This window comes from Epargyreus clarus, unplaced genomic scaffold (assembly GCF_041222505.1).
Source record: "Epargyreus clarus isolate Ecla_fem2 unplaced genomic scaffold, WU_Ecla_fem_2.2 ptg000014l, whole genome shotgun sequence".
NCBI lineage: Eukaryota > Metazoa > Arthropoda > Insecta > Lepidoptera > Hesperiidae > Epargyreus > Epargyreus clarus.
In genome coordinates this window covers 1192309-1218828 of record NW_027332222.1, presented here as the reverse complement: position 1 = coordinate 1218828, position 26520 = coordinate 1192309, and the positions used below count along the sequence as shown (strand labels likewise).

At 35.6% G+C, this 26520-nt stretch overlaps 2 protein-coding genes across 3 annotated transcripts in view; one reads left to right on the top strand and one right to left on the bottom strand.

The window, feature by feature from the left end:
• Positions 1–26520, bottom strand: part of LOC140747145 (uncharacterized) — a 36366-nt gene that overhangs the window by 8272 nt on the left and 1574 nt on the right. Inside the window, exons 2-8 of one of the 2 annotated variants that reach the window (XM_073079421.1) lie at positions 24575–24766; positions 11316–11462; positions 10503–10691; positions 9691–9841; positions 9320–9451; positions 8247–8414; positions 6879–7068 (exon numbers count right to left, since the gene is read on the bottom strand). In XM_073079421.1, the coding sequence (XP_072935522.1) occupies positions 6879–7068; positions 8247–8414; positions 9320–9451; positions 9691–9841; positions 10503–10691; positions 11316–11462; positions 24575–24766 (1169 nt within the window). The remainder of the gene's footprint in view (positions 1–6878; positions 7069–8246; positions 8415–9319; positions 9452–9690; positions 9842–10502; positions 10692–11315; positions 11463–24574; positions 24767–26520) is intronic. The other variant, XM_073079422.1, reaches the window with a different exon arrangement.
• On the top strand, positions 12223–13310 carry LOC140747146 (uncharacterized). Its single transcript, XM_073079423.1, has one exon. The coding sequence runs from the start codon at positions 12258–12260 to the stop codon at positions 13095–13097; it is 840 nt and encodes a 279-aa protein (XP_072935524.1). The 5' UTR covers positions 12223–12257; the 3' UTR covers positions 13098–13310.

The following is a 26520-nucleotide window of genomic DNA, read 5'->3' as shown; positions in this document are numbered from 1 at the left end:
AAGGGCCTACTTACTTACATTTTTAAAATAGGTAAACTTTTAGTTTTCCTAGTTGCTACGTAGGTTTGTTGTGCTACGAACCTTTGGGTGATTTTCTCATTTTCAACTACTTTTATATTGTAAACGATTATAATACCTAATGTTTTGTTCAGATTGCTATTTCGATGCTCATTTAAGCTGTCGTCGTCATTACTCCACTACCGGATACAGGTGTACTCTCAAATCAAAAAGGGTTTAAGTCTTGATACATCGCGCAGGTCAAGCATGAGAAGATAGGTAGGTTTTACATGCCCTTGGGCCCTTTTTAAGAATTTTCAGGCGAGTAGGTTGTCTTGAAAAAGCAGAGGTATATGGGATTCGAACCACGAACTTACCGATTGAGAGACTGCGTTTTAAACTATTAGATCACAATCCACTGATTTGTGGATACCACAACGCTGGACTGTAGAGACAAATAAAATAACAACATTAATTATGTCCAAATTACACTTTCCGGGTAATATAAAACTTTAAATGCCGGTATTCTTGCCAACTCAAACTTTTTGGAAAGAAGTGGAATTATTCAAAAAAACGAAGCGCGAGTAAATAAATTCTCAGCGCAAACTTCGGAACGGAAGTTTTTCATAGCCCGAAGCGCCTCGTAGTCCAAGCTTCACGTAGTAAGTCAAATCGTATATTTTATACAATAATCCGTATATGGATATTCAAAATAGAATTTCAAAATATACACAGACATGTGATTGGAGTCAAACTTGTCTTACGTAGTGAAATGTATTCTACTATCCTTCAAAAATCAGAAAAGTGTTTCTAGGCTAAACTTAAACAAAGAAACAGATACATTTCACATAATAAGCAAATTAGTCTCTGTCTAAGGCAATCAGAATCTTAACAAAATTATATTTATTAAAGAAAAATTAAATCCTACGTTTCTGCTTTTTTTTTAAAGTTCTTTAAATGTTTTAATGCACTGAAGAATTTAAGGCGATAGAACAGCTGGTGGTACTGTCTTACTTCTTTCTTTCTTTATTCACCTTGTACTTCATTGAATCACGTTAACACTTACAACTCAATACTTTATGTTTGGAAAAAAGGGCTATGCAAAATGAGAGAAGACCAGATACGATATGCTATAACGCTTCCGATGTACGACACCAAACTGTGTAACAGCAAAAGTAGTTGACAGAAAGCAAGGATATTCTTGCAAGGGTATTAACAAAGCTTAAAATGAACTTTGTAACTGAAATGAGCGTGAAAAGTCCGTTCTCAAAAGGGAAATCAAAGAAAAAGTGTCCACAATGATTAACAATAAACAGAACGAAGTTAAGCAATAAAGTCTCAGTGGGCGTCCCGTGATAAGATCGTATCAAAACAACGCGGAAGTTAAGAAGTAGTATTCGATATCCGCTATCCGCTTGTGGCGGTGACATGGCAATAGTTATTATAGATATCGCCATGTAACTTTAACATTAGCAAAAGTTGTCAAATCTACGGTTAAGCAATTGATGAGTTACACCATTTCAGTTTTGGTAAAAAGAAGTCAAAACTAACACTTAACGTCAACTGTTTCATTTCTATTTCCAGTGACACAAGTGACTTTAGTCGTTACTGACATCTGAGCATTGCCATGAGGAGAAAAAAAAACAAAATAAATACTTTTATAGTAAAGGAAAACATAATACGTGTATTTCGAAATATTCGTAAATTAAGCAATCAATTAACGGAATGTGTTCGCTCTTTATGACAAAAAATCCATCTATCTATCAGTTTAACTAGGTCGACGGCTGGACATAAGCCAAAGATAACAACGCAACATTTTTGACCGCATGATCATGATAAATGAACATAAATACTGACAGTGAGTACTGACAGAATTACATAAAAAGTTACACTGTGACACAAATATTAAAATAGTGGCTCCTGGAATGTTATCTAATAAGTATAGAATATACTAGTGGCTAAAAGAAATATAATATATGTTTTAGAACGGTTTATGTAAAAGGAAGGTTATTTTAGAGCATACAGCTGTAGATGCTGTAGATAATAGTTTGAAATCCGCTTTAGTTTGGACGGAGTAAGAAGTTCACAAGCCTTGAAGTAAACAGCGACGAAAGTTCAAATTAAATTCTTTATTCTCAGGGAACAATTGTTTCGAACACCTGTTGAGATTCAAGTTTCAAGGACTCTCTAAGCAGTTTTACATTTAACCACAATTTTTCGTTGAATTTGTCAGGAGTTTGAAACAATACGAACTAAGTCTAGCGACTTCAATTCCAATTCCACTTGGATGAATTCCAATAATAATATTTTGATGTTATTGCTAATACCCAAAATGTTACTCTTGTACAACAAATAAAGAAAAATATCGACGCCTTAACAATTATCAATTTTAGAAAATTTATATAATCGTATCAACCTACCTAAAGACAATTATGCTTTATAAGAGACATTTTCGACATCGTTGTATCATGACCGTTTTATTTTTACTGTTTTATTTTATTTGACGAAAAATTATTTTCATACATTTCCTTATATTTCCTACTATCCTATTTTAACTCAATTGTGATAAATGTTGTGGCTTATGTAGATTTCCTTTAAAATAATTGTAATGGCAGCGAGAATTTATTCTATTGTGGTGTCCGTTAGAAAATGGGATTCCTGTTACGGTTAAAGTTCACAATTTTTGTGTCCATTTTTGTATTAAAAACTTGTTCACAAAGGATATAGTAGTAGTAGTAGTTGTAGTTTAAATAATTAATATTATTTAAAATACTACAGACATTATAGTATATGTATTTTTTTAACATTAAAATTTAATCTTGACTTTTATAAGTAGGTTTTAAGTAAGGATACATATTTTTGAACGGGAGGTATGTTTACTGTTGCAGCTTTTTAATGTATAACTGAAACGAATTGAAAAGATTCAGAATATAAATAACATCGAAGTATGTTATCGTTAGTCAATTAAATTATCACACAACTATGCTTGAAACATCCCTTTACAATGTTTACCAAAGTTTGAGACAATAGAAACCACATACCAGATTATACCAAGTACCCTTCCAGTATAAGTTATACAGCAAGGTTAAATTTCGATAAACTCGATGCATATTTCAAGCAACAATATAAATGGTCGAAACTCGGATAAGAGCGTCGACAAAGCCTTGATTCAGTCACGTAACGTATTCCATTAGGATACTAGAAACTCTATTATTTAGATCTGAATAGACCTGCGAAAGCCATTGTAGTAATCTAAAGTTGTTCTGCATAACTGGAAGGCTTAAGTTGGCTCTTCAAAGTTGTATTGAGTGTAGCTAAGCTAGGATTTTTTACCGAAAGATATAAAATTTTGGAAATAATCTTGTAAAAAATTGATAATGGTAAATCATTTTCTTGTATTAAGAGTTTTTGAAATTTATAATCCATTATTTTAAAAATTGTTAAAAAATCGATTACTTTCACCAAACTTGAACATAACTCAAGAATGAAATTGAGAAAGATCGCTAATAGTAAACAAAGTAACAATATAAATAAGTTTAGTAGTGAACTACACATACATCATTTCCGACCGATTCTATGTCCGTAATTCATAGTATCATTTCAAAGCTAGTTATTTTAACATTTTTGGCGCCAAAATACTTCAACAAAAATTCACCTTGCATTATAAATAATCAGTATTCCACAATCCTTGAAACATTAATCACCAAAATCAGGTCAGGAAAAATTCGGAAATCAGAGAACAAAGAGACAATTTCACCTAGTTTAATATTTCCCGGAACTAGCCAGCAATTTTCTCTAAAAGCAAATATTTTACTATGAAAACGGACACAAAAGTGGAGATATTTCGAGCGCAACAGGAAACCCGGTCTACAACTTGTCAGTTGTAGACCGTGACCGTGACCGTGAATTTGTCTCCATTGTGGTGTCCCACAATGGAGACAAATTCACGACACCTCTGAAATTTCTCGACCGAAATCTACACGAATTGCAGAACAGCTATTGTTTTCAGAAATTTCTGTAGCGTGAAATCTGAAGATAAAATTGCATTTCTAATGTGGAAGTACAACAGTAGCTGCAATGGCTGCGTGGAGCTTTTATTGAGACCCTTCAAAATCAACATGATTATAAGAAATAGATTCGTTACAAAACTGGCACCCATTGGCAAGATTTCCCTATCGAGGAAAAGCGACAAACTAGGTAACTTCGGAGAGCACGTTACCACAAAATAAGAAGGTAACGTTAAGCTGTCGGTCCATTTGTTATCACTAGATAGTAGTAATTAAACCTAAAGCATGATGCGTATGACGCACTATAATGATAACGTTTATACGATTCGACTATACAACTGGTTCCAATTATAAAAATGCTAAAAGATAGCTTCGTAAGGTTCTCGTTTCAGCAGGTATTCAAAACAATGGCTCCTTTAGAATACAGAATGGAATTTGAAACTTTGCTACCGCTTACTTTTAGTCCCCTGGAAAATGTTCTCTATTCAAAGCCTCGAGAATTCTCTTGTTCAAGAATTGTAATGAAAAAATTTACCTTGTTTTAGTTCATAACGACACAATTTATTGTTTTCAATGTTTGTAAACTGGATTTATTCTTCTTAACTTTGATTTAAATAAATTATGTTCTAACATTATTATAAAGTAACCCATTAATTCGTCTGACTCATATGACATTTTTGCTGATAGTGGCTATAACAAGGCGAAAGCACAAATATCTTGGATTTCACATTATTATTTGTTGTAGATACATATATTCATTTTCATGTAAGAATGATAATACGCCTATGCGCTAAGACCGTCTTAGTTTGGACGGATATTGTTCAAGACTGGTTTTATTGCCTAATTTCGTTCCGTTTATTGTTACACATTGTGGGACATTTTTTCTTTGATTTCCCTATTGTGACTTTCTTAAACCGACTTCATTTTCTTTATCAAAATTAAAACATTTTTTGAAATTTCTTTCTCTTTTTGTAATACTCTGCAATTTCAACTTACAAGAGAGCTTGCAAATGTCTTTTTGTCTAAACTTAGAAAGTTCGTTATACAATTTCGTATATATTAAGACCATTTTTGCTATTATGCCTTTAAAGTTTATATTATATTTCTGTTTTATAGGAGACGACTAAGAGAGTTCGAGACTAGCCATTTACCTATGGCCGATCTCGAATACTTCCAGGAATATATACTTCCAGGAATTTGAGGTTGATTACAGATATCTAAGGGCATCGGGGTTTTACCATGGTGGACTGCATTCTTTTTTATACTAGAACCTAATGATAGACGGACTACCTGATGGAAAGTAGAAAAAATGGAAAGTACAAAAATAAGATTAATAATAAATTCTAAAATAATTCGGGATATATTTTCACAACTAAGATACGGGTCCCTCTTACACAGTTCTTAAAATATTCCCGTAATAAAAAAATGTAAAGACGTAAAACTTCTGATAGGAATTACGAAGAGCTTCAGGCCACGAATAAGTTTCGTGAAGTTTGCACGCAGAATTTATTTACTCCTACTTCTTCCTTCTGAATAATTTGACTTATGGTATATGTTTGATTTAGATTCGGCTTATGAAGATGTGAGAAACCGAAAACAATATTACAGTTGATATATTAGAACGTACATCTTAAAAAATATATGGTGGACGTTGGTGCTTTGGTTACAGGTTACAGTTGTGTGGTTAGGTGAACATGCAAAACCATTTCATCTATCACCAAGGTAATTTTCAACAGTTTTTTTATGGAGAACTAGTTTTTGCCCGCGGCTTCGCCCACGTTTCAAAGATAATAATATGACATACTAATATACATAAAACTGAAAATTCATACCTTCATTGGAAGGAAAGTGGCGTCATCTGGGGAAAATTGGTGGTCCCAACTCTGCCTTTAAAAGTAATAATTAATTGTTTTCTAACCTTCGTGGGCTCATGTAAAACAACTTTTCTAAAGATCATCACTTGATCAAATGCATAGTTTACGATTCAATCCTTACTAATATCAATTAAAATATTTGGGTCCAAAAGATCGATTCTCCGATTAATCGATCTTAGAACGCCATCCCTAGTTCCCGTGGGATTTTCGGGATAAAAACTATCCTATGTCCTTTCTCGGGTCTCAGACTATCTTTGTACAAAATTTCAATAAAATCGGTTCAGTGATTTAGGCGTGAAGATGAGACAGATAGACAGACAGACAGATTTATAATATTAGTAAGGATAACATACACGGTAAATAAACTTTAAGCGCTTAATGGAATTCCTTGACTATCAGTATAAATTAATATTCAGCAAAGCACATTTTACACAGGTGTAGCCGTAGAAATGAAGCCTGCTAGGTTTTGTAAGTAGTATAATAAGTATACAGATAAACCACCACATTCACAATACTTGAGACACCAACTCGTTAAGTAACTAAATAGTTAAACAATTCATCACTCGCGCCGCGACTTGAAGTAGCTCGTTACCCACACTACAAACTGCGACAGTACAATTAGATTAGAACTGGAACTACATGATACGAGTATGTACACTGTTAATGTACCAAGTGAATTCTGATAACAGCTACAATAATTTCATTTAACCAAACGTATAGGTAATTATCAATATATTCGAAGTTGTGTGTATGTGCTTGCGTGAGCTAGTGTGCATAATAATTCATTTTTTCGATTTGGCGGGGGCGCTGTCATGCCCCCAGGTGCATATGCATGCGTGTATATGCTTACGCGCGCGTTTGTATGTATTTGTGCGTGTGTCATCTATAGGGTCAATCCCAGGCAAAGAAGATTCCAATCCGATTTCCAAACTTCACAAAAGGAGGAGGAGAAATATAACCGACATCAACCAACCAATCTTAATCATCTATTCTTACTCACGGGCGCATAATCAGTGCTGACAGAGTTGTGGCTGAACACGTAGAAGTAGGACTGCCTGTTGGCGCGGCTCTGGTAGTTGGCGAAGCTGATCATCGGAGCCAGCGTCCGCGCGTCGCTGAACAGGTTCAGCACCACATCCCGGTTGCTCTCCACCGTCCACCGCTGCGGGTCCAGTTTTGATGGGGAGTACCTGAGGATTTCAATAAATTTATTATGTTGTAAAATGGGATGCATACATTTTAACGATTATTTAAATGGTAATCGTTTGACCTGTCGTATTGTGAGTCTTAGGCCGTAGGTATGTAGTACTTACGTATGTCCCATGTCTGGTTATACTTTGCTTTGACTTTTTATGTGATTAATGTAGCAAAAAAACATGCAGAAACATAGATTATAATTGATCCCAAATAAAACAGGCATTATAAATTCATCACAAATGGACAACTGACTCCTAAAGACTAGGATGGAATGTCTGGCAATAGTTTATCCGCCTTCCTTAGTCAATATGAACTCATCATTTTACACCGTCATTGTGTGATAGAAATGGTGGTACCATTAGACGGAACACACAGTTCTACCACTCTGAGATGCAGTGCCTTCACCGCAACTGGATATGTTTAACAAGGTATTATTAAGTTATGTATGGCGCTCGAACTTAGTCCTCAAGGGAATAATACCGCAAACATCACATTGTTTAGATATAGATGTATAAGGAATGAAATGTGGATATACATGGGCGAAAGAGAATTAGCTTTAGGTGGACATGCTCGGTTGGTGCTTTCAATTCATAAAAAATGAGATACCAGACACGATTTCATTAAAAATTAAAGTAAAGCACATAAAATTAAATCCATGAATTTCTGAGATATTTCAGGCCAGACAATTTGTGGGCTTCATTAACGCTTGCTAATTAATTCATGACATCGTGAAGAAATTTTTAGTTGTTCTTTTATAACGCTTGCTTGGAGCCTTTGTGAATTTTAATAAGACTATTATTTTGTGATAAATAGGAAATTTCCATGCAATCTAACTGCTGTTTAGGGTAACTTCGAACAGTACAGAAGTCATTGAAAGGTGGTAGAACCAGTTTGCTTGGGTTTGCAGGGAGGCACCATCTCCATATCCACTTTAAGCGTGAAACAGTTCTTGTTTTAATGGAAGAATGTGGATATCATCTTAACCTCCCCTAGGTGCTCACATCTCTGATCGACTTTAGGAAGAACCCCTATTCCATAGTGAATTGGTTACAGAAGTCCATGGACAGAATGGTCACTTGAAAATAATTAAAAAGAATAATGAAATTCGGATCAGTGTGGACAGGAATATAGGGAAAGACGTGGTCTTCAAAATATGAGTTAGAGTATTTACTGCTTCAATATCTCCTTAAGTGCTTCCCGCTCAGCACCTTCAAATACGATCTTGGTGTACTTGGTGATGAAGCTGTCCCGCTGGTTCTCCAGCACGCCGTGGTCCAGCTCTATCACACCGAAGTCGTGATAGCGCTCCATCTCTGTCACACCGCTCAAGAGTTGATACCTTCAAGATGAATTAGAAATTATATTTTCACATTAATGGTCCAGTAGTGAAACTCAGCCACTCAATCTGAGGACAAATTTTTGAACCACAGGCATACACCTCGGATGTTTCGCCGGTGAGTTCTTTAAGAACGAGTAATTATTATAAAAATCTCACAAAATTAAGACGAAATCAACCACACCTTGTATTTTAAAATCCATTAAGCCGTTATGAAATAATGAGACATAATAATATACACATACGCTCGAAAAACATTACCCTCCACAATAGATTAAAACAGTTTTAAAAAGTCTTCTGATTCGCACTTGGTAAACGCGGTAGACTGTAGCTGTAATCCCACTCAATTTGAGATACGAGTACGTTTATCTTAAACATCTAATTCTAACAAAAATAATAATATTCATCGCAAAATTCCGTAAAAGTAGACGTTTTGCGTATAAAACAAAGGAGCGCCATCAATAACAGCTATAGATCAGATAAATCTCTCGTCGTAACCGATAACGCGCCATTGAAACTCTCCCCAACGATAACAGTTTACTAGATTGTGGATAGCAAACTTTTACTGAGCAACTAGTTTAAATACAACGTTGTTTATAACACTTTTTATATTGTTTCTAAATAAACCCGTTTTTACTGTTTATCCAAGTTTTAGGTATTGTTTTAATATCATTTTATACTAAACATGCAGCCCACCTGGCAGTACCGTAGCCGTGACAGTTTCCTGTTTTCATCTATAGCCAATTCCAAAAATATCCGATAACCCTGAAAAGTGTATCTTATCACCTTAGCAAGTCGCAGCAGATCACGAAGGGTCTTTCAGCTTTGTATGAATGCCAATAAAACCTTTAAACTTAAGTATAATTAAAAACAAAGTGAATTATTTTTGTATTTTATGAAAAACTCACTTGCTCAGAAGATTCGGGAAGGATTCTATAGTCTTGTCTGGTTCGCTGGGAATGAACGAACCGGCTACGATCGGCCCTAATGGTGTTTCGAACTCACGTGCTAAGATTTGTACTTTCTTTATTTCCGTTAACCTGAAAAAATATACAATCTACATTAATTTATATATTAGAGTCTTATCTGAAGTTAACCACAGATACATGCCTTGAATGTGATATGAAACTCTCTTTTACCTTACCCCTCAGACGTCGCTGTGGTGTTGATGCTTCCGAATTTAAAGAACATCAATCGAAATATCGAACAAAAAATCCTTGACCAATTGTGGGACTTTAATCTATCATTCTTTAATCACCAATATATTTATCAAACTTACGGTTTGTTCTGCAGACAAGTCATCAAGTTCTTTGAAGTCAGGTTGCAGCCCAGGCTCTGAGCCACTTGCATAGTGTACTGAGTTGGGTCCTTCGTCATCGCCCAGTCGGAGAGCGCTGACCCTGACATCAGGATAGCTCGGTGGAATAGATCTGATTGAGAGGAAAAAATATATTAAAGCGGGACGACAGCTTAAAATTAATAAAATTTAGTTTTTTATGCTCAGAAATTTGATGTGAGTTCGGGAAAGTTTAGCAAAGGACAACTAACGAATGAATGGGCCAAAAGACAAACAAACATACATGTGAAATCTACAGATTTCACATAAACATTTCAAGTAATTAATTATTTTCATTTCATTTGCGAGTTCACCTAAAAAAATCTTTAACTAATTGTAAATATAACAAAGATGAGTCTTTATAAACAATTAAGAATGATCTAATCATGATTATGAGGTCGATGGAATTTTGTTTTTCATAAACATAAATCATAATTAATACCGACGTGTTAATAAAAACTTCGCAAGAACGATCCCAAAAACAGAGAGTCACTTACAAATTAAATTATTCGATAACCTATTCCGCACAAACAATGACTTGGTGTATTTTACACAATTCATCGGAAAGCGAAGATTAATAGCTCTATGTTATTGGCGAACTGTTTACATAATAACATTTTGGTGTAAATTATCATGTGGATAGAATTTCTTAAGAAACTGTGTATCAACACTCTCAAAGCCTCAAGAGCTTTGCTGTCTCTCAAGGCAAACTATCAGGTATTGATGAATATAAAAGGCCAGCTTCCATATCTTACCGTTAGAGATGTGCGACAGCATAAGAAAGCTAACACATGCAGCCCCTGTGCCATGACCCATGAGAGTCACGGATTTCGGGTCTCCATTTAAGTCTTCGATGTTGTCCTTGATCCACTGTAATGCTGCCAGCTGGTCTAATAGACCATTATTACCATAGTCGTGCTCTGTAAGACTAGGTTTCATGAAACCTGAAAAAGACAAATTAGATAAAACTTTATTTTACAAATTAGGTACTTTGATATATAGCGGAAATTTGACATCAGGTAAAATTGATGTTTTTTTTTTTATAATATAGGAGTAGCAGACGAGCATGCAGTCCACCTGATGGTAAGTGGCTACTGCCGCCCATGGACATCTGTAATCAACCCCAGATAGGATTAGATATTCCTACCTGGGGTCGGCCACAGATGCGCTACTACCCCTGAGGACTTAGCTGGAACGCCTCCGAAAAGTCTGTCTCCCCTACCACACCCTTCAAACCGGAACACAGCAGAGCCTAACACTGCTGTTATTAGGTAGAAATAGGTGTGGCGGTGGTGCCGCCGGAATCGAACCGCAACGGGTTCTACCACCTTTAAAATTATGTATTCTGGTATGAAGAACTTGGTAAAAAAAATATTGTACGTTTCATCTTGATCTTAAGGGGTTGGGGCACCTGCCGACAGAAAGCAAAACTTTTGTCCTATATAGGATTGATTACAGATGTTCAGGGCGGCAGTGACAACTTAGAATCAACAAAACTTAATGATGGATATTAAAAAAATAAGATAATTAATGGCATCAATTTTAAAAAATCATAATAAAAATCTCACCCAGTATTCCGAGACGAAAATTGAGCGTAATCACCATGACGTTCCCATAGGACGCCAGGATCCTGCCGTCGTAGGGATTCCCGGAACTCCATTCGAATGAGTCCCCGTGGATGAATACTAGGACTGGAAACTTCTTGGATTTTTGTTCTGAAAAAAGATTATTAGTATTTGTACTATGAAGCAGAAATAGGCGTGGTGGTGGTGTTATCGAAAGTCGAATAGAACCATATTTTTGGAAATCTCAAACACATAAGTAGTTTAAGATTGTTTACATAATCTTTGTACTTCTCAAGAAAACTACCGTTTTTTTGCCCGTCGGGAATCTAGGATTGACTCAATCAGTCTCTGCCTGTTTTGTGGTGAGACAAAAACTTGATGTATGAGTGAGAATAAGATTTTATGATGTAGACTGTGCGACACGACATCGAATATCATTATTAATAATCAGTCTATCCAATTATTACCTACGAAAGATTGAAATTTGACAAAATATATTATGAAGAAATTATTAAATTTTTATTTTTGGTAGGTAAAACATTGGATAGATTGAATATTAATAACGTGTGTAAGTATATAATCTTCATATCAATGTAATACGATTCGAACGCAGATTATTTAATTCAGACCACGATTCACACCGTTATCTTTTACATATGTAGAGTGTTACCTACAAACCTCCTTCTATTTCGATATTGAAAACCGAATTTTTGAGAGGAAAAATAAGAAAAGACAGTTAGGATGTCATGTCAATTGTGTTGATACGAAAATTAATTTTTTATGTTTAAATCTTTCATTATTGTTCGCTTACTTTCGTTTGTTAATTGTATATATATAAATCTATAATATAGTGAGTCGTGTAAATAGCTTCGGAGTATCATTTCCAACAACACCACTACACACCCTATATTGGTGACCACCGACTAAAACACGTCATTTAAGAAGATGGAGAAGTACGAAGACGCGATACCTTTGGAAACGCGAGCTGTTGATCGAGTTGGCGTGAGAATTCCGCCGTTTTGGCCCAACGACCCCAGCCTTTGGTTCGATCAAATTGAAGGACAATTTGCTTTGGCCAACATTACCAGCGATTCCACAAGGTTCTATTATGTGACGTCTCAGCTTGAACATCAATATGCTGCAGAGGTAAAGGACATAATTTCCAGACCCCCCGATTCGGGCAAGTATGAAAAGTTGAAAGGTGAGCTAATTAGACGTCTTTCCATGTCCAAGAATAAAAAAGTGCAACAACTTCTTATGCACGAAGAAATAGGCGATCGTAAGCCGTCACAATTTTTGCGACACTTGCAAAGCCTCGCGGGTTCGTCTATGCCGGACGAATTTATGAGAACTCTATGGTCTGGTCGGCTGCCGCATTATATTCAAACACTGATAGCTTCGCATCCGGATATGCCTTTATCAAAAGTTGCTGATCTCGCCGATCAAATTTTAGAAATTGTACCACCTAATTTGCAAGTAGCATCTTCTTCATCGACATCAACATCCTCTTGCAAATCAATTGAAGCTACTCTGAACCTTATGGCAAAACAAATAAGCGAACTTACTAGCGAAGTGGCAGAACTCAAGGCTAGTCGGATGCCGCGGAATCGGTCGCGTTCACGTCCTAGATACAGACATCGCTCCCGTAGTCACTCGCGATCAGCGCAACCGCCATCTAACCATCCGCACTGCTGGTACCACTTCACTTACGGGTCACGCGCGAAGAAATGCGTCAAGCCTTGCAGTTTCGTTGACTCGGAAAACTCACTGGGCAGCCGGAATTAGCGGCCAACCACTGCCCTTCATCTACAGGCCGCCTTTTTATTACTGATCGCTACACGAAAATGCTATTCTTAGTGGATACTGGTTCAGACCTGTGTGTTTTCCCGCGTTCAGCTTGCAAGGTGCCCTGTACCAAATCTAGCTTTGACCTTGTAGCAGCCAATGGTTCCGTGATTCATACATATGGTCCCATCCACCTGGATTTGAACCTTGGACTCAGGCATAGGCGCTGTTTTGCAACAAAGGAAAAACAAAGATTGGGAACCACTTGCTTTCTTCTCTCACAAACTAACACCATCGCAAAAGAAGTATAGTCCATATGACCGCGAATTATTAGCCATATATGAGGCAATCAAGTATTTCCGTCATATGATAGAAGCAAGACACTTTGTTATTTACACCGATCACAAACCCTTGACGTTTGCATTTTCCTTAAATAGAGATAAATGTTCACCAAGACAATTTCGATACCTTGACTTTATCTCCCAATTCACGACTAACATTAAATTTATACCAGGTCGTGACAATGTTGTGGCCGATACACTATCCAGAGTAGAGGAAATTGGCTCATCTATTGATTATGAGGAGCTTGCACGATCTCAGGAAACTGACCCTGAACTGCAAGACCTGCTTCAACATGGGTCATCTTTGCGACTTGAGAAGGTGCAGATCCCCCAGTCGCGTCGAACACTTTACTGTGACACTTCAACAACATTATCACGTCCATTCGTAACACCTAGCTTTCGCCGACAAGTCTTTGACTCCTTACACAGTCTGAGTCACCCAGGAGCAGCAGCTACAGTGCGACTGGTAACACAAAGATTTGTCTGGCCAGGGATTCGCAAAACTTGTAGAGAGTGGTCACGTGAATGTCTACACTGCCAACGCAGTAAAGTTTACCGCCATACCTCATCTCCTCTTTCCCCTATCATTACCCCTACTTCAAGGTTCTCTCATATTCACCTTGACATCGTCGGTCCACTACCACCTTCATCTGATTTCACATACTGTCTCACCGTCATCGACAGGTTCACGCGATGGCCTGAGGCTATCCCGCTCAAAAACATTACCGCTGAGACCTGCGCATCCGCCCTTGTGTCTGGTTGGTTTGCCCGATTTGGATGTCCACTAAAAATCACCACAGACAGAGGTCGACAGTTCGAGTCCCATCTATTCAATGCACTTTCATCCATGGTTGGAGCTAAACATTTCAGAACGACCGCATATCATCCATCAGCCAATGGTATGATCGAACGTCTGCATCGCCAATTAAAAGCTGCGATTATGTGCCACAACTCTTCCAACTGGACTGAGGTTCTTCCCTTCGTGTTACTCGGCATACGAAGTGCATGGAAGGAAGACCTTCAGACATCTTCAGCAGAGCTGGTTTATGGCGAACCTCTTCGCCTTCCAGGTCAGTTCATAGCTCCATCCAATGACCACACCACTGGAGACATCACTACTCTAGTAACTCGTCTGCGCACTAGCCTAGCCAATCTCACACCAAAACCAGCATCTTGGCACAGGAATAGTCCGTTCTACATCCCACGTGACTTGAAAGACTCATCACACGTCTTTCTGCGGCAGGACCATGTTCGAAGACCGCTGAACCGCCTTACTCAGGTCCTCATAAAGTCGTCGAGCGCAACCCTAAAGTTTACAAAATTATTGTGTCAGGAAAGACAGTCACAGTCTCGATTGATCGACTTAAACCAGCCTATCTGATGCGTGAAGCAGATGTACTGCCTGATGAATCTGCTCAACCAGCTCCAGAAGTCAAGAGAACAAGAAGCGGAAGAAAAGTTACATTCCCAGATTATTATCGATCGCAGTAGCGATCTCGGTGGGGGAGTACTGTAGAGTGTTACCTACAAACCTCCTTCTATTTCGATATTGAAAACCGAATTTTTGAGAGGAAAAATAAGAAAAGACAGTTAGGATGTCATGTCAATTGTGTTGATACGAAAATTAATTTTTTATGTTTAAATCTTTCATTATTGTTCGCTTACTTTCGTTTGTTAATTGTATATACAGGGTGTCCCGTAAGTACCACGACAAACTTGGGGAGAACATAGGTGAGGGTCTGACCTCTCTGGGAAAAAAAAATTACCTTAGTAAAAGTGTCACCGTTTTTGCACTATCAATTGTTTTAGATTTTTTGAGAAATTCAGCCCTCTTCATCTTCTTTCGTTAACTGCGTGTACAAATTTGGTGATGCAGTGTTTATTTTTTCTGTTAAATACTATCAGATAGTTGGTCTATCATATTGAAATGTAAATTGGTTAAAAGATGTAAAGGAACTATGAAAAAAATAGGGATATTTTTAGATTTTAATTTTTTTACGATTTTTCTCTCAACTTTGACTCGTCGCGGTGAAAAAAAAATGTACTGGACTATAAGTGTACATTGCGCAAAAAATATGTCCAGTTAATAGAGATTTCAAAAAGGTACCACACTTACCCTTTAAATTTGAAGAAAAAAAAGTTAAGACCGTTTTTGCATGAAAGGGACTGAAACCAACTAAAACGTAATGATCGACTTTTTATTTAAATTACGGTTTCTACCGACTCACAACGTGTCAGGCAGTACTAAATCACATTATTACCTAGTTACACACTTAAAAATATCATTCTTCATTTGTAAAAAAACAATTTAGTAACTAACTAGCAATCAAAGTAATACAATTTATTAAGTCAATTTTTACCTACTTTGAAGTGTCGTTTCGAAGTGAAACTTCGTACATGTATGTAATTTGAATAACAATACTATAATATGACATCTTGGAGCAGATCTGATGATGGAGCCAGCAGGTGCATGGTTCATTTCTTAGTAAATCCCTCGAGTTTGGGCTAAATTGGTAAGAGATTTACCATCCATATCCTGGCTCCATCATCAGATTAGTTCCAAGACGTCATATTATGGTATTGTCATTCAAATTACATACATGTACGAAGTTTCACTTCGAAACGACACTTCAAAGTAGGTAAAAATTGACTTAATAAATTGTATTACTTTGTTTGCTAGTTAGTTACTAAATTGTTTTTTTTACAAATGAAGAATGATATTTTTAAGTGTTTTACTAGGTAATAATATAATTTAGTACTGCCTGACACGTTGTGAGTCGGTAGAAACCGTAATTTAAAAAAAAACTCGATCATTACGTTTTAGTTGGTTTCAGTCCCTTTCATGCAAAAACGGTCTTAACTTTTTTTTCTTCAAATTTAAAGGGTAAGTGTGGTACCTTTTTGAAATCTCTATTAACTGGACATATTTTTTGCGCAATGTACACTTATAATCCAGTACATTTTTTTTTCACCGCGACGAGTCAAAGTTGAGAGAAAAATAGTAAAAAAATTAAAATCTAAAAATATCCCTATTTTTTTCATAGTTCCTTTACATCTTTTAACCAATTTACATTTCAATATAATAGACCAACTATCTGAGAGTATTTAACAGAAAAAATAAACACTGCATCACCAAATTTGTACACGCAGTTAACGAAAGAAGATGAAGAGGGCTGAATTTCTCAAAAAATCTAAAACAATTGATAGTGCAAAAACAGTGACACTTTTACTAAGGTAATTTTTTTTTCCCAGAGAGGTCAGACCCTCACCTATGTTCTCCCCAAGTTTGTCGTGGTACTTACGGGACACCCTGTATATAAATCTATAATATAGTGAGTCGTGTAAATAGCTTCGGAGTATCATTTCCAACAACACCACTACACACCCTATACATATATTTCCATCGGGAATCGAACCGAAATCCCTCTGAGCTCGCTACGTTTACGGTTAAATGTACAAAAAAATGTTTAGTGCCCGATCGCTATAAATTTTGAATAAAGTATTTTTGTGAACCCATTTTTTGTATATCACTAACCGACGTAAAAAATATTTAACCAGTGACCCGAAATTTTTAAAATTCTATTTTTATGAAAAATTTCAAACGATGTCCACTTGAAACTCTCAATAAATCCTGCATGTTTGATACACTATTGACTATTTTATTTTATGTTTCCCGTAAAATATTTTGAACAGTAACTTTAAAATTCACAATTTGAAATTTATAGATAGTTTTTACATTTACCATACAAAATTAATAATTGTTACGAAATATGTAATAGTTATTTAACGAGAGTCAAATATGAATAACTGATTGCTTTAAGATATAATTTTCCGGTCCTCCGAGCCGGATAAAACATATTAACACGAATCCTCGGTTCGTTTGCTCAAATTCTCATTACGGCTTATAATGCATAATATCAATTTAATATATAAACGTATGTTTTCTCTTTATTAATTAAATGAAATATAATTGATAAGTATTATTTAATGCTTTACAATGCCTCGTGTGGTGGTCTGACAAAGAGAGTAGTGAGTTCAATCCTGGCTAAGTCAAGATCTAAATCACAAGTTGTATAGTCATAATATATGTCTGTTAAAATTAGTCGTAATAAAATGCATCGTTACACTTTTCCGAGGCGTTCCAGCTGCTAAGCTCAGGGGTAGCGGCCCATCTGTATCCGACCTCAGGTACGAGTAGGATTTAATGTTATCTGGTGTTAATTACAGATGTCCATGGGCGGTAGTAGCCACTTACCATCGGTAGACTGCATGCTCGTCTGCTACTCCTATATTATAAAAAGAAGATTATTTATAACACTATCAATATCTTATCGTAGAGTGAGGTTAGGCAATGTCGTGTCGTGATCGTAACATTTGAATTTCACACATACAGCATATTTTGCCGTAGGCAAAAGTTTGACTACGTATCTTGACATCCTTTGAGATTGGTGAATCAATTTTATTGGCCCAAAAATATGACTCCCAATATTTTATATAAAGTATCTAATGTAATAAATAGGTAGGTTCATTTTTTCAGGTGTGTATAGGTACTTTTTCCTGTCAGGTGAATAAATGTTTATCTTCAGGGTAGATTAACATAGTATAGGTATTCGTTATAAGCTCTACTTAAGTTAATACAAAGGCGATAAAAAGACGTTACTTCAATGATTTATTGTAATTTTAAATTTAAATACTATAAGGGACTGAGATAAAAGTAATATAAATCAATCTGGAAATAAATAGGTATTAAGTCAAATTATAATTTAAACATCTATTTCAATTCTGGACACATTTTTATCACTATCATTATAATTATCTACTAAAATAATATGAAAACGGAACTATGCGGATTTTCATAAACTTTAACAATTTTGATACTATTAGTGCCATCTGTCGAAATCATTAGAAAACGCCTTACAAAGTGACAGGGTAGAGGTCCACAACGATGGTTTTGCTGTAGTATGGAGTATTTCGTACAGATGGCGCTTTTTATGGCAAATAATACAAGTTGGTATATTTTAATATAGTTTATAAGAACACGTACTAATATTTTCATATTGGTATATTGTTTATGATTTAGCAATATGAACTAATTTATTAAAAAAAATAAGTGTATTGATATAACAATAAAGAATGTGGTAACGTTATTACCGCCATCTCTTGCCCGATATTAAAACTATATAGTACTAGAGGTGGCGTAATTGTTTCCCATTTTTGATAGAGATGGCGCGCCAGTTTTCATTTTACAAAAAGAATTAATTAAATAGGTCTATGTTAACATTAGGTAAGTAATTCCGAAAATAATAAAATAAACAATATTGTTGAGTACACAAGCCTGTAAACATATTGTTATATTTTATTATTTATCTTTCCCACAGTTATAAAATTAAAAAACGTGGGTAAACTTATATACAATATATTTACTAGCTGATCCGGCAAACGTTGTGTTGCCATAAAAATTAAAAAAATATTAAGGGTGAATAATCCTTATCACTTAGGTTATGAAAAAAATAGATAGTAGCCGATTCTCAGACCTACTGAATATGCATATAAAATTTCGAAAATCGGTAAAGCCGTTTCGTAGGCGTACGGTAACTAACATTGTGACACGAGAATTTTATATATAAGATATCGACCACGCAAATGATGTACGTACGTGGAAATACCGTATCTACCGTTTCCACAAAGGAAATGGTTCTCTAATGCATTACATTTCCTACAAAGCTTCCTTTGAAGTTCTCTCCATCACGGATTCCGGTCATCTGTTTATCAAAGCATTTGATAAGATGACTTTGTACTGTGTTGTTATAGAGTTATTTTGAATTACTTCACTCCTTAGATTGATTTATAATGTCAGTGCCTAAATGTAATGCAGGACAACGCACGCCCTGGCAAGCATGGCGTTCCGGGTTCAAACCCCGGGTACCTTATTTTTTTTAATATAATAAGCAAGTTAGTATAAAGTGTTAGTAAAGTTTGAAGTTTATTCTGTCATCATTGACGTATCATTGTATCATTATTTTCCGTGAAATCAGAAATCGAACCTTCAACATTCGATCGAAACAGAAATAGGTTTAAGATTATATGGATCTACTCAATTATCCTTATCTGGCTCGATGGACCATTATTTCTTCTTGACCTTTTACTAGTATTGTTGTTACGCGTAATATGTTTTTATTAGATTAAGTCGTATATAAGTAACAAACTACACATATTTAAGCAAGTGAATGACTAATTGGCTATGTATGTAGAAATACCGTACATGTAAGAAATCAAATTTAACCCACAATTTGATTAATTATTTAGGTTTAATATTAAAAAAATCTAATTAATCCAGTTTCGTACTACTTAAGTGTGTTATTCCGATGACAGAAAAAAAGTACGATCGAGAAGATAGATAGCAGCAAATAGAGCCAGGAGATACCTAAATAGTAGAACTGTTAACTGCCTGTTGTTAGTCTGCCGTTAGCGACGGCCACCGGTGGTCGGCGATACGTACTGTTGCGAGTTGTAGCTCGTACATTGGAGCTCTTAATTCTCAGGTTATCGATCTTCGGTAGAACTCTACCTTATCTACGATTGGTTATAAATGTTCGGGGGCGGCGACCACATACCATTAGGTGGACTGCATGTTTGTTTGCTATTATCTTATATATACAATTTTCGTGTCTATGCTATTTACTGTACTCCTCCAAAACATCTTTACCGATTTTCACCAAATTTTATATGCATATTCAGAAGGTCTAAGAATCGGCTACTATCTATTTTTCATACCCCTATGTGATGAGGGTTGTTAACCCTTAACATTTTTTTTATTTATATGGCAACACAACTTTGCCGGGTTAGCTAGTTAAGTTATATAATGAAAAAATAAACGCTAATATTAAAAAAACGAAACAGGTCAAACGAAAGGTACGTATCAATAAGGGAATTAGAATAAACAATACATTGAGACTCATTGTGTGTGACCTTTCTGTTTAGAACGCTTTTGTTTCTGGAAATTCATGCGAATTTTTCATTTACATTTAACGATGGCGTGCCACGTGAACTTTATCACAAAGGTTGAAGAGTGGAATTCGGGTAGCTCGCGGGTCATAGTGGAAAACTTTTATCGATTAAAAGGTAGCCCATTTTGTCAACAATGTGTTCGATATGCTTTGTGCGATGAAATATTTGGTTATTAGCACCTTTTGTGAACAAGGTGACAGGCAGCGCAATAAATTAAGGCCTGTATCGCTGTAAAATACTGGCTTATACCCGTGACTTGGTCTGGTTGGCCAATGTGCTCGTATAGATAGGAACTAGTAAGTGCAAGATTTGTAGATACCTCTGATTAGCATAAACAACAAAAAAAAATAATAGTAGAAACCTCTGTGGTTTGACTCCGGAGGAATCATCGCCTATTTTGTGACTATTAACAACACTGTTAAATGCTGCTGTGTTCCGGTTTGAAGGGCAGTAAGAGAGTCACACTTATTGTTAGGGTTTTGTCGCGGACTGTATTAATGAAAGATGGATGCCTTGGAGGCAGAAAACTTATTTTATTTAACTATTACACGTACAGGCGGTTTAATGGTGGCTAGCGGAAGGATCGCTCAGTGTTGCCACATATTTACTAAGTAACACTTTTGTTGGGTTGCCAACACTTATATTTTGCGAAACTACGAAAGTAAAAAGCATTTCAGTCGGTTAGTTCAACCATAATGCTAAATAACACCCATTGAATAAATTTATAGTGTACAAAAATGTTACTGACTGTATTTGTTTTCATATCGGACAAAAAAACAAACGAACGACATAAAAAGCTGTAGATTTCTGTTCATTGCCAATTGGCCACAGAATCTAAAACCTCATCAAACGTCCTGACATTGTGTCTCAATCACCGTATCGTAAATTTCTAGCACGTTGGCGCCGGGACCACTTGGGGCCACGCGACGCTATAAATAGGACTTCCGTCCCATATGTGCCCAAATACTTTGTCTAATTATAACTTAGTAACAGTTTTGTGTAGATTCTATTAGAATGTCGGTCTGTGAAGCGTCTTTTTATGAATCCTACATATTAATACAAGACTACGCCCTGGCAAGTACAGGGGTCCGGGTTTGATGCCCGGTTACAGTCCGTTTTGGACAAAGTTACGTTATTTATTGTTTGTTTTGAGTGAATGAAAATTATTTAGAAATACACAGATTCACAGCCGCGTGATTTGGCTGCGGATTTTGGATTAGATCTCCGGTCAAACAAATTGATTCTATTAGAATGTCGGCCTAGGTTAGTTTTTTTTATTATTATATAGGAGTAGCAGACGAGCATGCAGTTCTTTTGATGGTAAGTGGCTACTACCGCCCATGGACATCTGTAATCAACCCCAGATATGATTAGATATTCCTTCATGAGTTTGGCCACGGATGCGCCATTCCCCCTGAGGACTAAGCTGGAACGCCTCGGAAAAGTATGTCTCCTTACCACACCCTTCAAACCAAAACAGTAGCGCTTAACACTACTGTTATGAGGCAGAAATAGGTGTAGCAGTGGTGCCGCCGGAATCGAACCACAAAGGATTCTACCACCTTGTTCTATTTATAAAAGTGACAGAAAAATTAAAATATCGGTGTCTCATTTGAACTGCAAAAACAGTGCTCACGATGGTTTAACAAGTTTGGGAAGATGGTAAAAAATATTAAGATCTCGCGACTTTATCTTTGGAGGTTCTTTTGCAAACGGGGAAATATCATTAACGTCCCATTGGATAAGGTTTTCTAAAGTAATTTTGACGTTGGTAGGCTTAAATCAATATACTTTGTTGATCCAATTGATGAGTACCAAAGTATAATATAATTTTGATCAAACTTAAAATGTGATTTAATTAAATTTTTGTAAGATTTTTAAATTAATAATGACTTCTAAATTATGTTTAGTTCAGCAGAACCTATGTAGGTAGCAATTATTTCTTTAACTTGAGTAGTAGGTTATTTTTATGTTGTGTAAGTAACAAACATGCATGAGGTATAGCGGCCAATGCTGTCTTCTACTTGAGGTTGACATAGCGTTGTTTTATTGTAAAAATCTGAAGTAGCAATTCAGAGTTTTGTATTGAAACACCTTATATTGTTGTCTTTATTCTTGAAACCAGAATAAAATTAATTATTAAATTGGCTACACTATATTACCATTATTTTAGGTATTAATTAAGTATTTGATAAAAATATTCATGACCCGTTTAATTCAATTTCTAACATTTATTTTTATGCCATCATAATAGAGCTCACATTACATACCATTAATCGTATTAAGAATGCCTATAACTAAGTTAGAGAATTAAATTGAGGGTTCTTCACTACCATAGTTTGCATTCCCACTTAATATTATTTCATTAGCAAATTCCTACAATCGAATTTCACAAATTGATTCCTTGCCCCAAATAACTTGGCAACGGTTCGATTGTATTCGCTTTTATTAAGAAATCTAGAGTGTTTTGTCACTTGTATTAGTTTTTTATATATAAATACCAGTTCTATACTTCAACAATCGGGAACATTTATATTTAGTGTTGCTATGAGGAATAAATCATTATGTACCGAAATACCGACTTAACATGCATTTTCCATTATCTTACATGTTATAAAGGTTTTCTTTTTGTTTATTGCCCTGAATTAAATGATTACCTGATTTAACTATAGTTTCAGAAATCAAAGTGATTCTGTTAGAGATTTAACTGTTTAGGCATGAAAGGGAATTAAATATACTACAAATATAGATACATAAGTTCATAAATTGACTATTGTGTTACTTTCAATGAATGTTTCAAGTGTTTGGAATCGGAATTTGCATATCCATTCGACGAACTATATATTTCCCTAAAATCAGATAGAAAAAGTATGTCTCAGTTATAGAATATCGCATAGATCCTATGGATAAAACTGACTGACTGAACAGCGAAACCAGATTTGTCTAACAAATACACGTGGTAGGACCCCTGAGGCACAATCGTCACACATTTTCTGCCTAATAAGAAATAACAGAAATGTAATATGATTATGACTTTTGATTTGAAGGGTGTGTGTGAAAGGACAGATATTTACATTCCATTCCAAATAAATCCTCAGGGGGTCTTGGGCTGCTATACTATCTATCATCTATTATTAATCAACCCAAGATCAAATCAAATCAAAAATATTCAACGTAGATTCTTGAAAGAATTCTTGAACGTCAATATACAGACACCTATATCTACAACCTATAGACAGGATCCTCGTTTGCTATCAATATTTCTTAAAAACAAAAGCTCTAATAAAATTGGGTCGAAATTCCAAACCACGTTTATTTTAAGAAGATATATTTTAAGAATATTGAAAGCTACGATGGATGAAGGTTTATTTACTCCTCAAAATGTGTTGGCGGCGCCACTATCGGTTTTTATTTTATCCAACCTGTTTGATCAAAGCGAGTATAGATTAAAAATCAAATATGCAAACGTTTCATTCAATGTATACTTAATGAATAAACGTTTTATAAAGTAGTTGGCCATTAGCACGATCATTCCAATAAATACCGCGATATATCATTGATCGTTTTGTATTTAACATATGTAACAAATAAGTGTGAATTGATGTTGAATGTACCACTGAGCAAAAAATAAAAAACGTTTTCAAAGGTAGGTAAGTGTTGTGAAGGCTACCAATACGCACTTAGCCAGCACGGTGTACTATGGCCTAATCCTTCTCATTCTGAAACGACTTTTACCTGTACCCTATGTAGATTTGAGTCCAAATTAGATTTAACCATAGATGCGTGGATACTTGAGATGACTAGAAGACGAAGTTCCAATGCAATCATATTATAAGTCTGTTGGTCTAATAAATATCAATTACAATTTGGAGTAAATTAAAATTTAAAAATTAATTAATTTAATCTTAAAAGGCCAGTGGATGAATGGATGTAAGTAAATCTGTAGTTGGATTGTAGTCGTTAAACATTGTCAAAGAGCGATTTGGCCACTAACTAGTATCATCTTCTACTCTACCTACCGATACCGATGCTATTGCATCTGCGTGATGGAGATGTAGTCACATAGTATCAAATACACGAATACCTAAGATCACTTTTTCATAATTTTCTTAAAAATAATGTACTTACCTCTATAAGGCAGATAGATGTTCAAATACAGGCAGTCTTCAGACTCGTGGGCTAAAAACGGCTTGATCTTGTTTAGATAGTGTTGCCTGCCCAGCGAAGGAGGGTTGCCCTTCTTAATCGGGGGTAGGGCTTGCGGACAGACGGGAGCGAAGCGAGTGGCCATCTTCACGCCAGGCCAGGGTGGAGCACTAACTGAAACAAGTAGAGAATTTAGGTATTTGTAGGGGTACACAAAATCGGTATCATCCTGTTAACCCATTATTGTCCCACTGCTGAGCACGGGTCTCCTCTCAGAGCGAGAAGGAAACGACTATAGTCCAACGGGTTGGCCAAGAGCGTATTTGTAAACTTCACATACTTTTGATATGTTTTTTTTATAAGTCCCTCAGGTGTGCAGTTTTCCTCACGATGTTTTCCTTTAACGTTTAAGCAAATGACAATTAATTTCTGATACGCACATAACTTTAAAAAATCAGAGGCCTGAACCTCGGACCCCTCGATCGAAAGACCAAGGTTCTTAACTACTGGGCTATCACAGAATCAGTTTCCTCTTATAACCAACTATATAATATATATCAGGAGTGCTATGTGAAGTCAAGCCTAGATTCAAGGTTACATGCTTTGCAACTGGTTTTTGATATAATAATCGAGACCAACGACTCAACGTGTCTTTCGAGGCACGAAAGCAAGCACGAAAACTCAATAATAGTCACCCATCCGACTTTCGACCTCGCTCGAAGACGCTTAACTTTGTAGATGTATTATGATCTACACAAACCGCATGTCTGTGTGCGGTTTGAAAAGCCGCTTTAACACTGTAAACATTGACATTATGAACAAAGGTTCTACGAGAAAAAAAATAATCCAACATAGCTTTTATGGAAATGGTACAGAAATTTGCATGCAAATGAAAAGTAAACTAAGTCCATTTTAATGGAAAGAACATTGAATTCCAGTGTTTTTTCACTATTTTACCATAATGTTGTATAAACCGCAGAATAATGAGTGTCATTTATAATTCTGAACTATTTCTAAGAAAGTATCTCGTCTCTTTACTATGATAATACGTTTATATACAATGTTGTATGTTGTGTCTGTGTATTTGTTAGAAAAATATTATAAGATTAATAATATTATTAGATAGAGATTATAACATTATATAATTTCAATAACATGCTAGCTACATTTTCAATTTACCTGTAATTCGAATGATTGTCATTCGAATTACAGGTATACATGCTTTTACACGCTTTAGCTGTTTACCTGAACATCTTTGTCAAAAATCAAAAATATTTTTATTACGGTCTAAAAAAGGGTTATTTAGCGGACAATAATGGGTTAACAGGATTGCGATTGGGGCCATCCTTTGAGCGTTTTATTACTTGTGTTGGGTGGCTTCCATATCATATTTACAGTAGACTTATAACTGAATGTTTATAGCAGTATTTACTTATTATTAAGTATTAAGGAAGCAAAAGTAAACTTATAGCAAAATATTTGTGCAACTTAGTAACGAGGAAAGGAAGTATCTTGAGGAACCGTGAACACCTGAGAGTTCATCAACCAATCAGCACGTCATTGCTAGCACGTCTTTGGTAGTTTAAATACCTTACTTAAACAATACATTTCTTTAATGCGAAAAAAGTCGCGTTCTGAAATTTAGCTTTTTTATTAAAACTGTATTATTAAACAAACGTTGTTTTAAACTGTTTATATTCAACAGTGCTAAAGTTTTCTCTAAGAAAATTATGTTAAATAGACGAATTACCATTATTTGGAATTCGTAAAATTATTTATTTTTACTTCTTTGATAGGTTTTTATAGCTTTTGGTATTTTACTAAATGTATGTAGATACGTAGGTACCTACATATAGATGAACCTACTTAGATCCAGCAGTGAGTAATGAGTTGATGATGATAGAAGACCAAATATAGTATACAGTGCA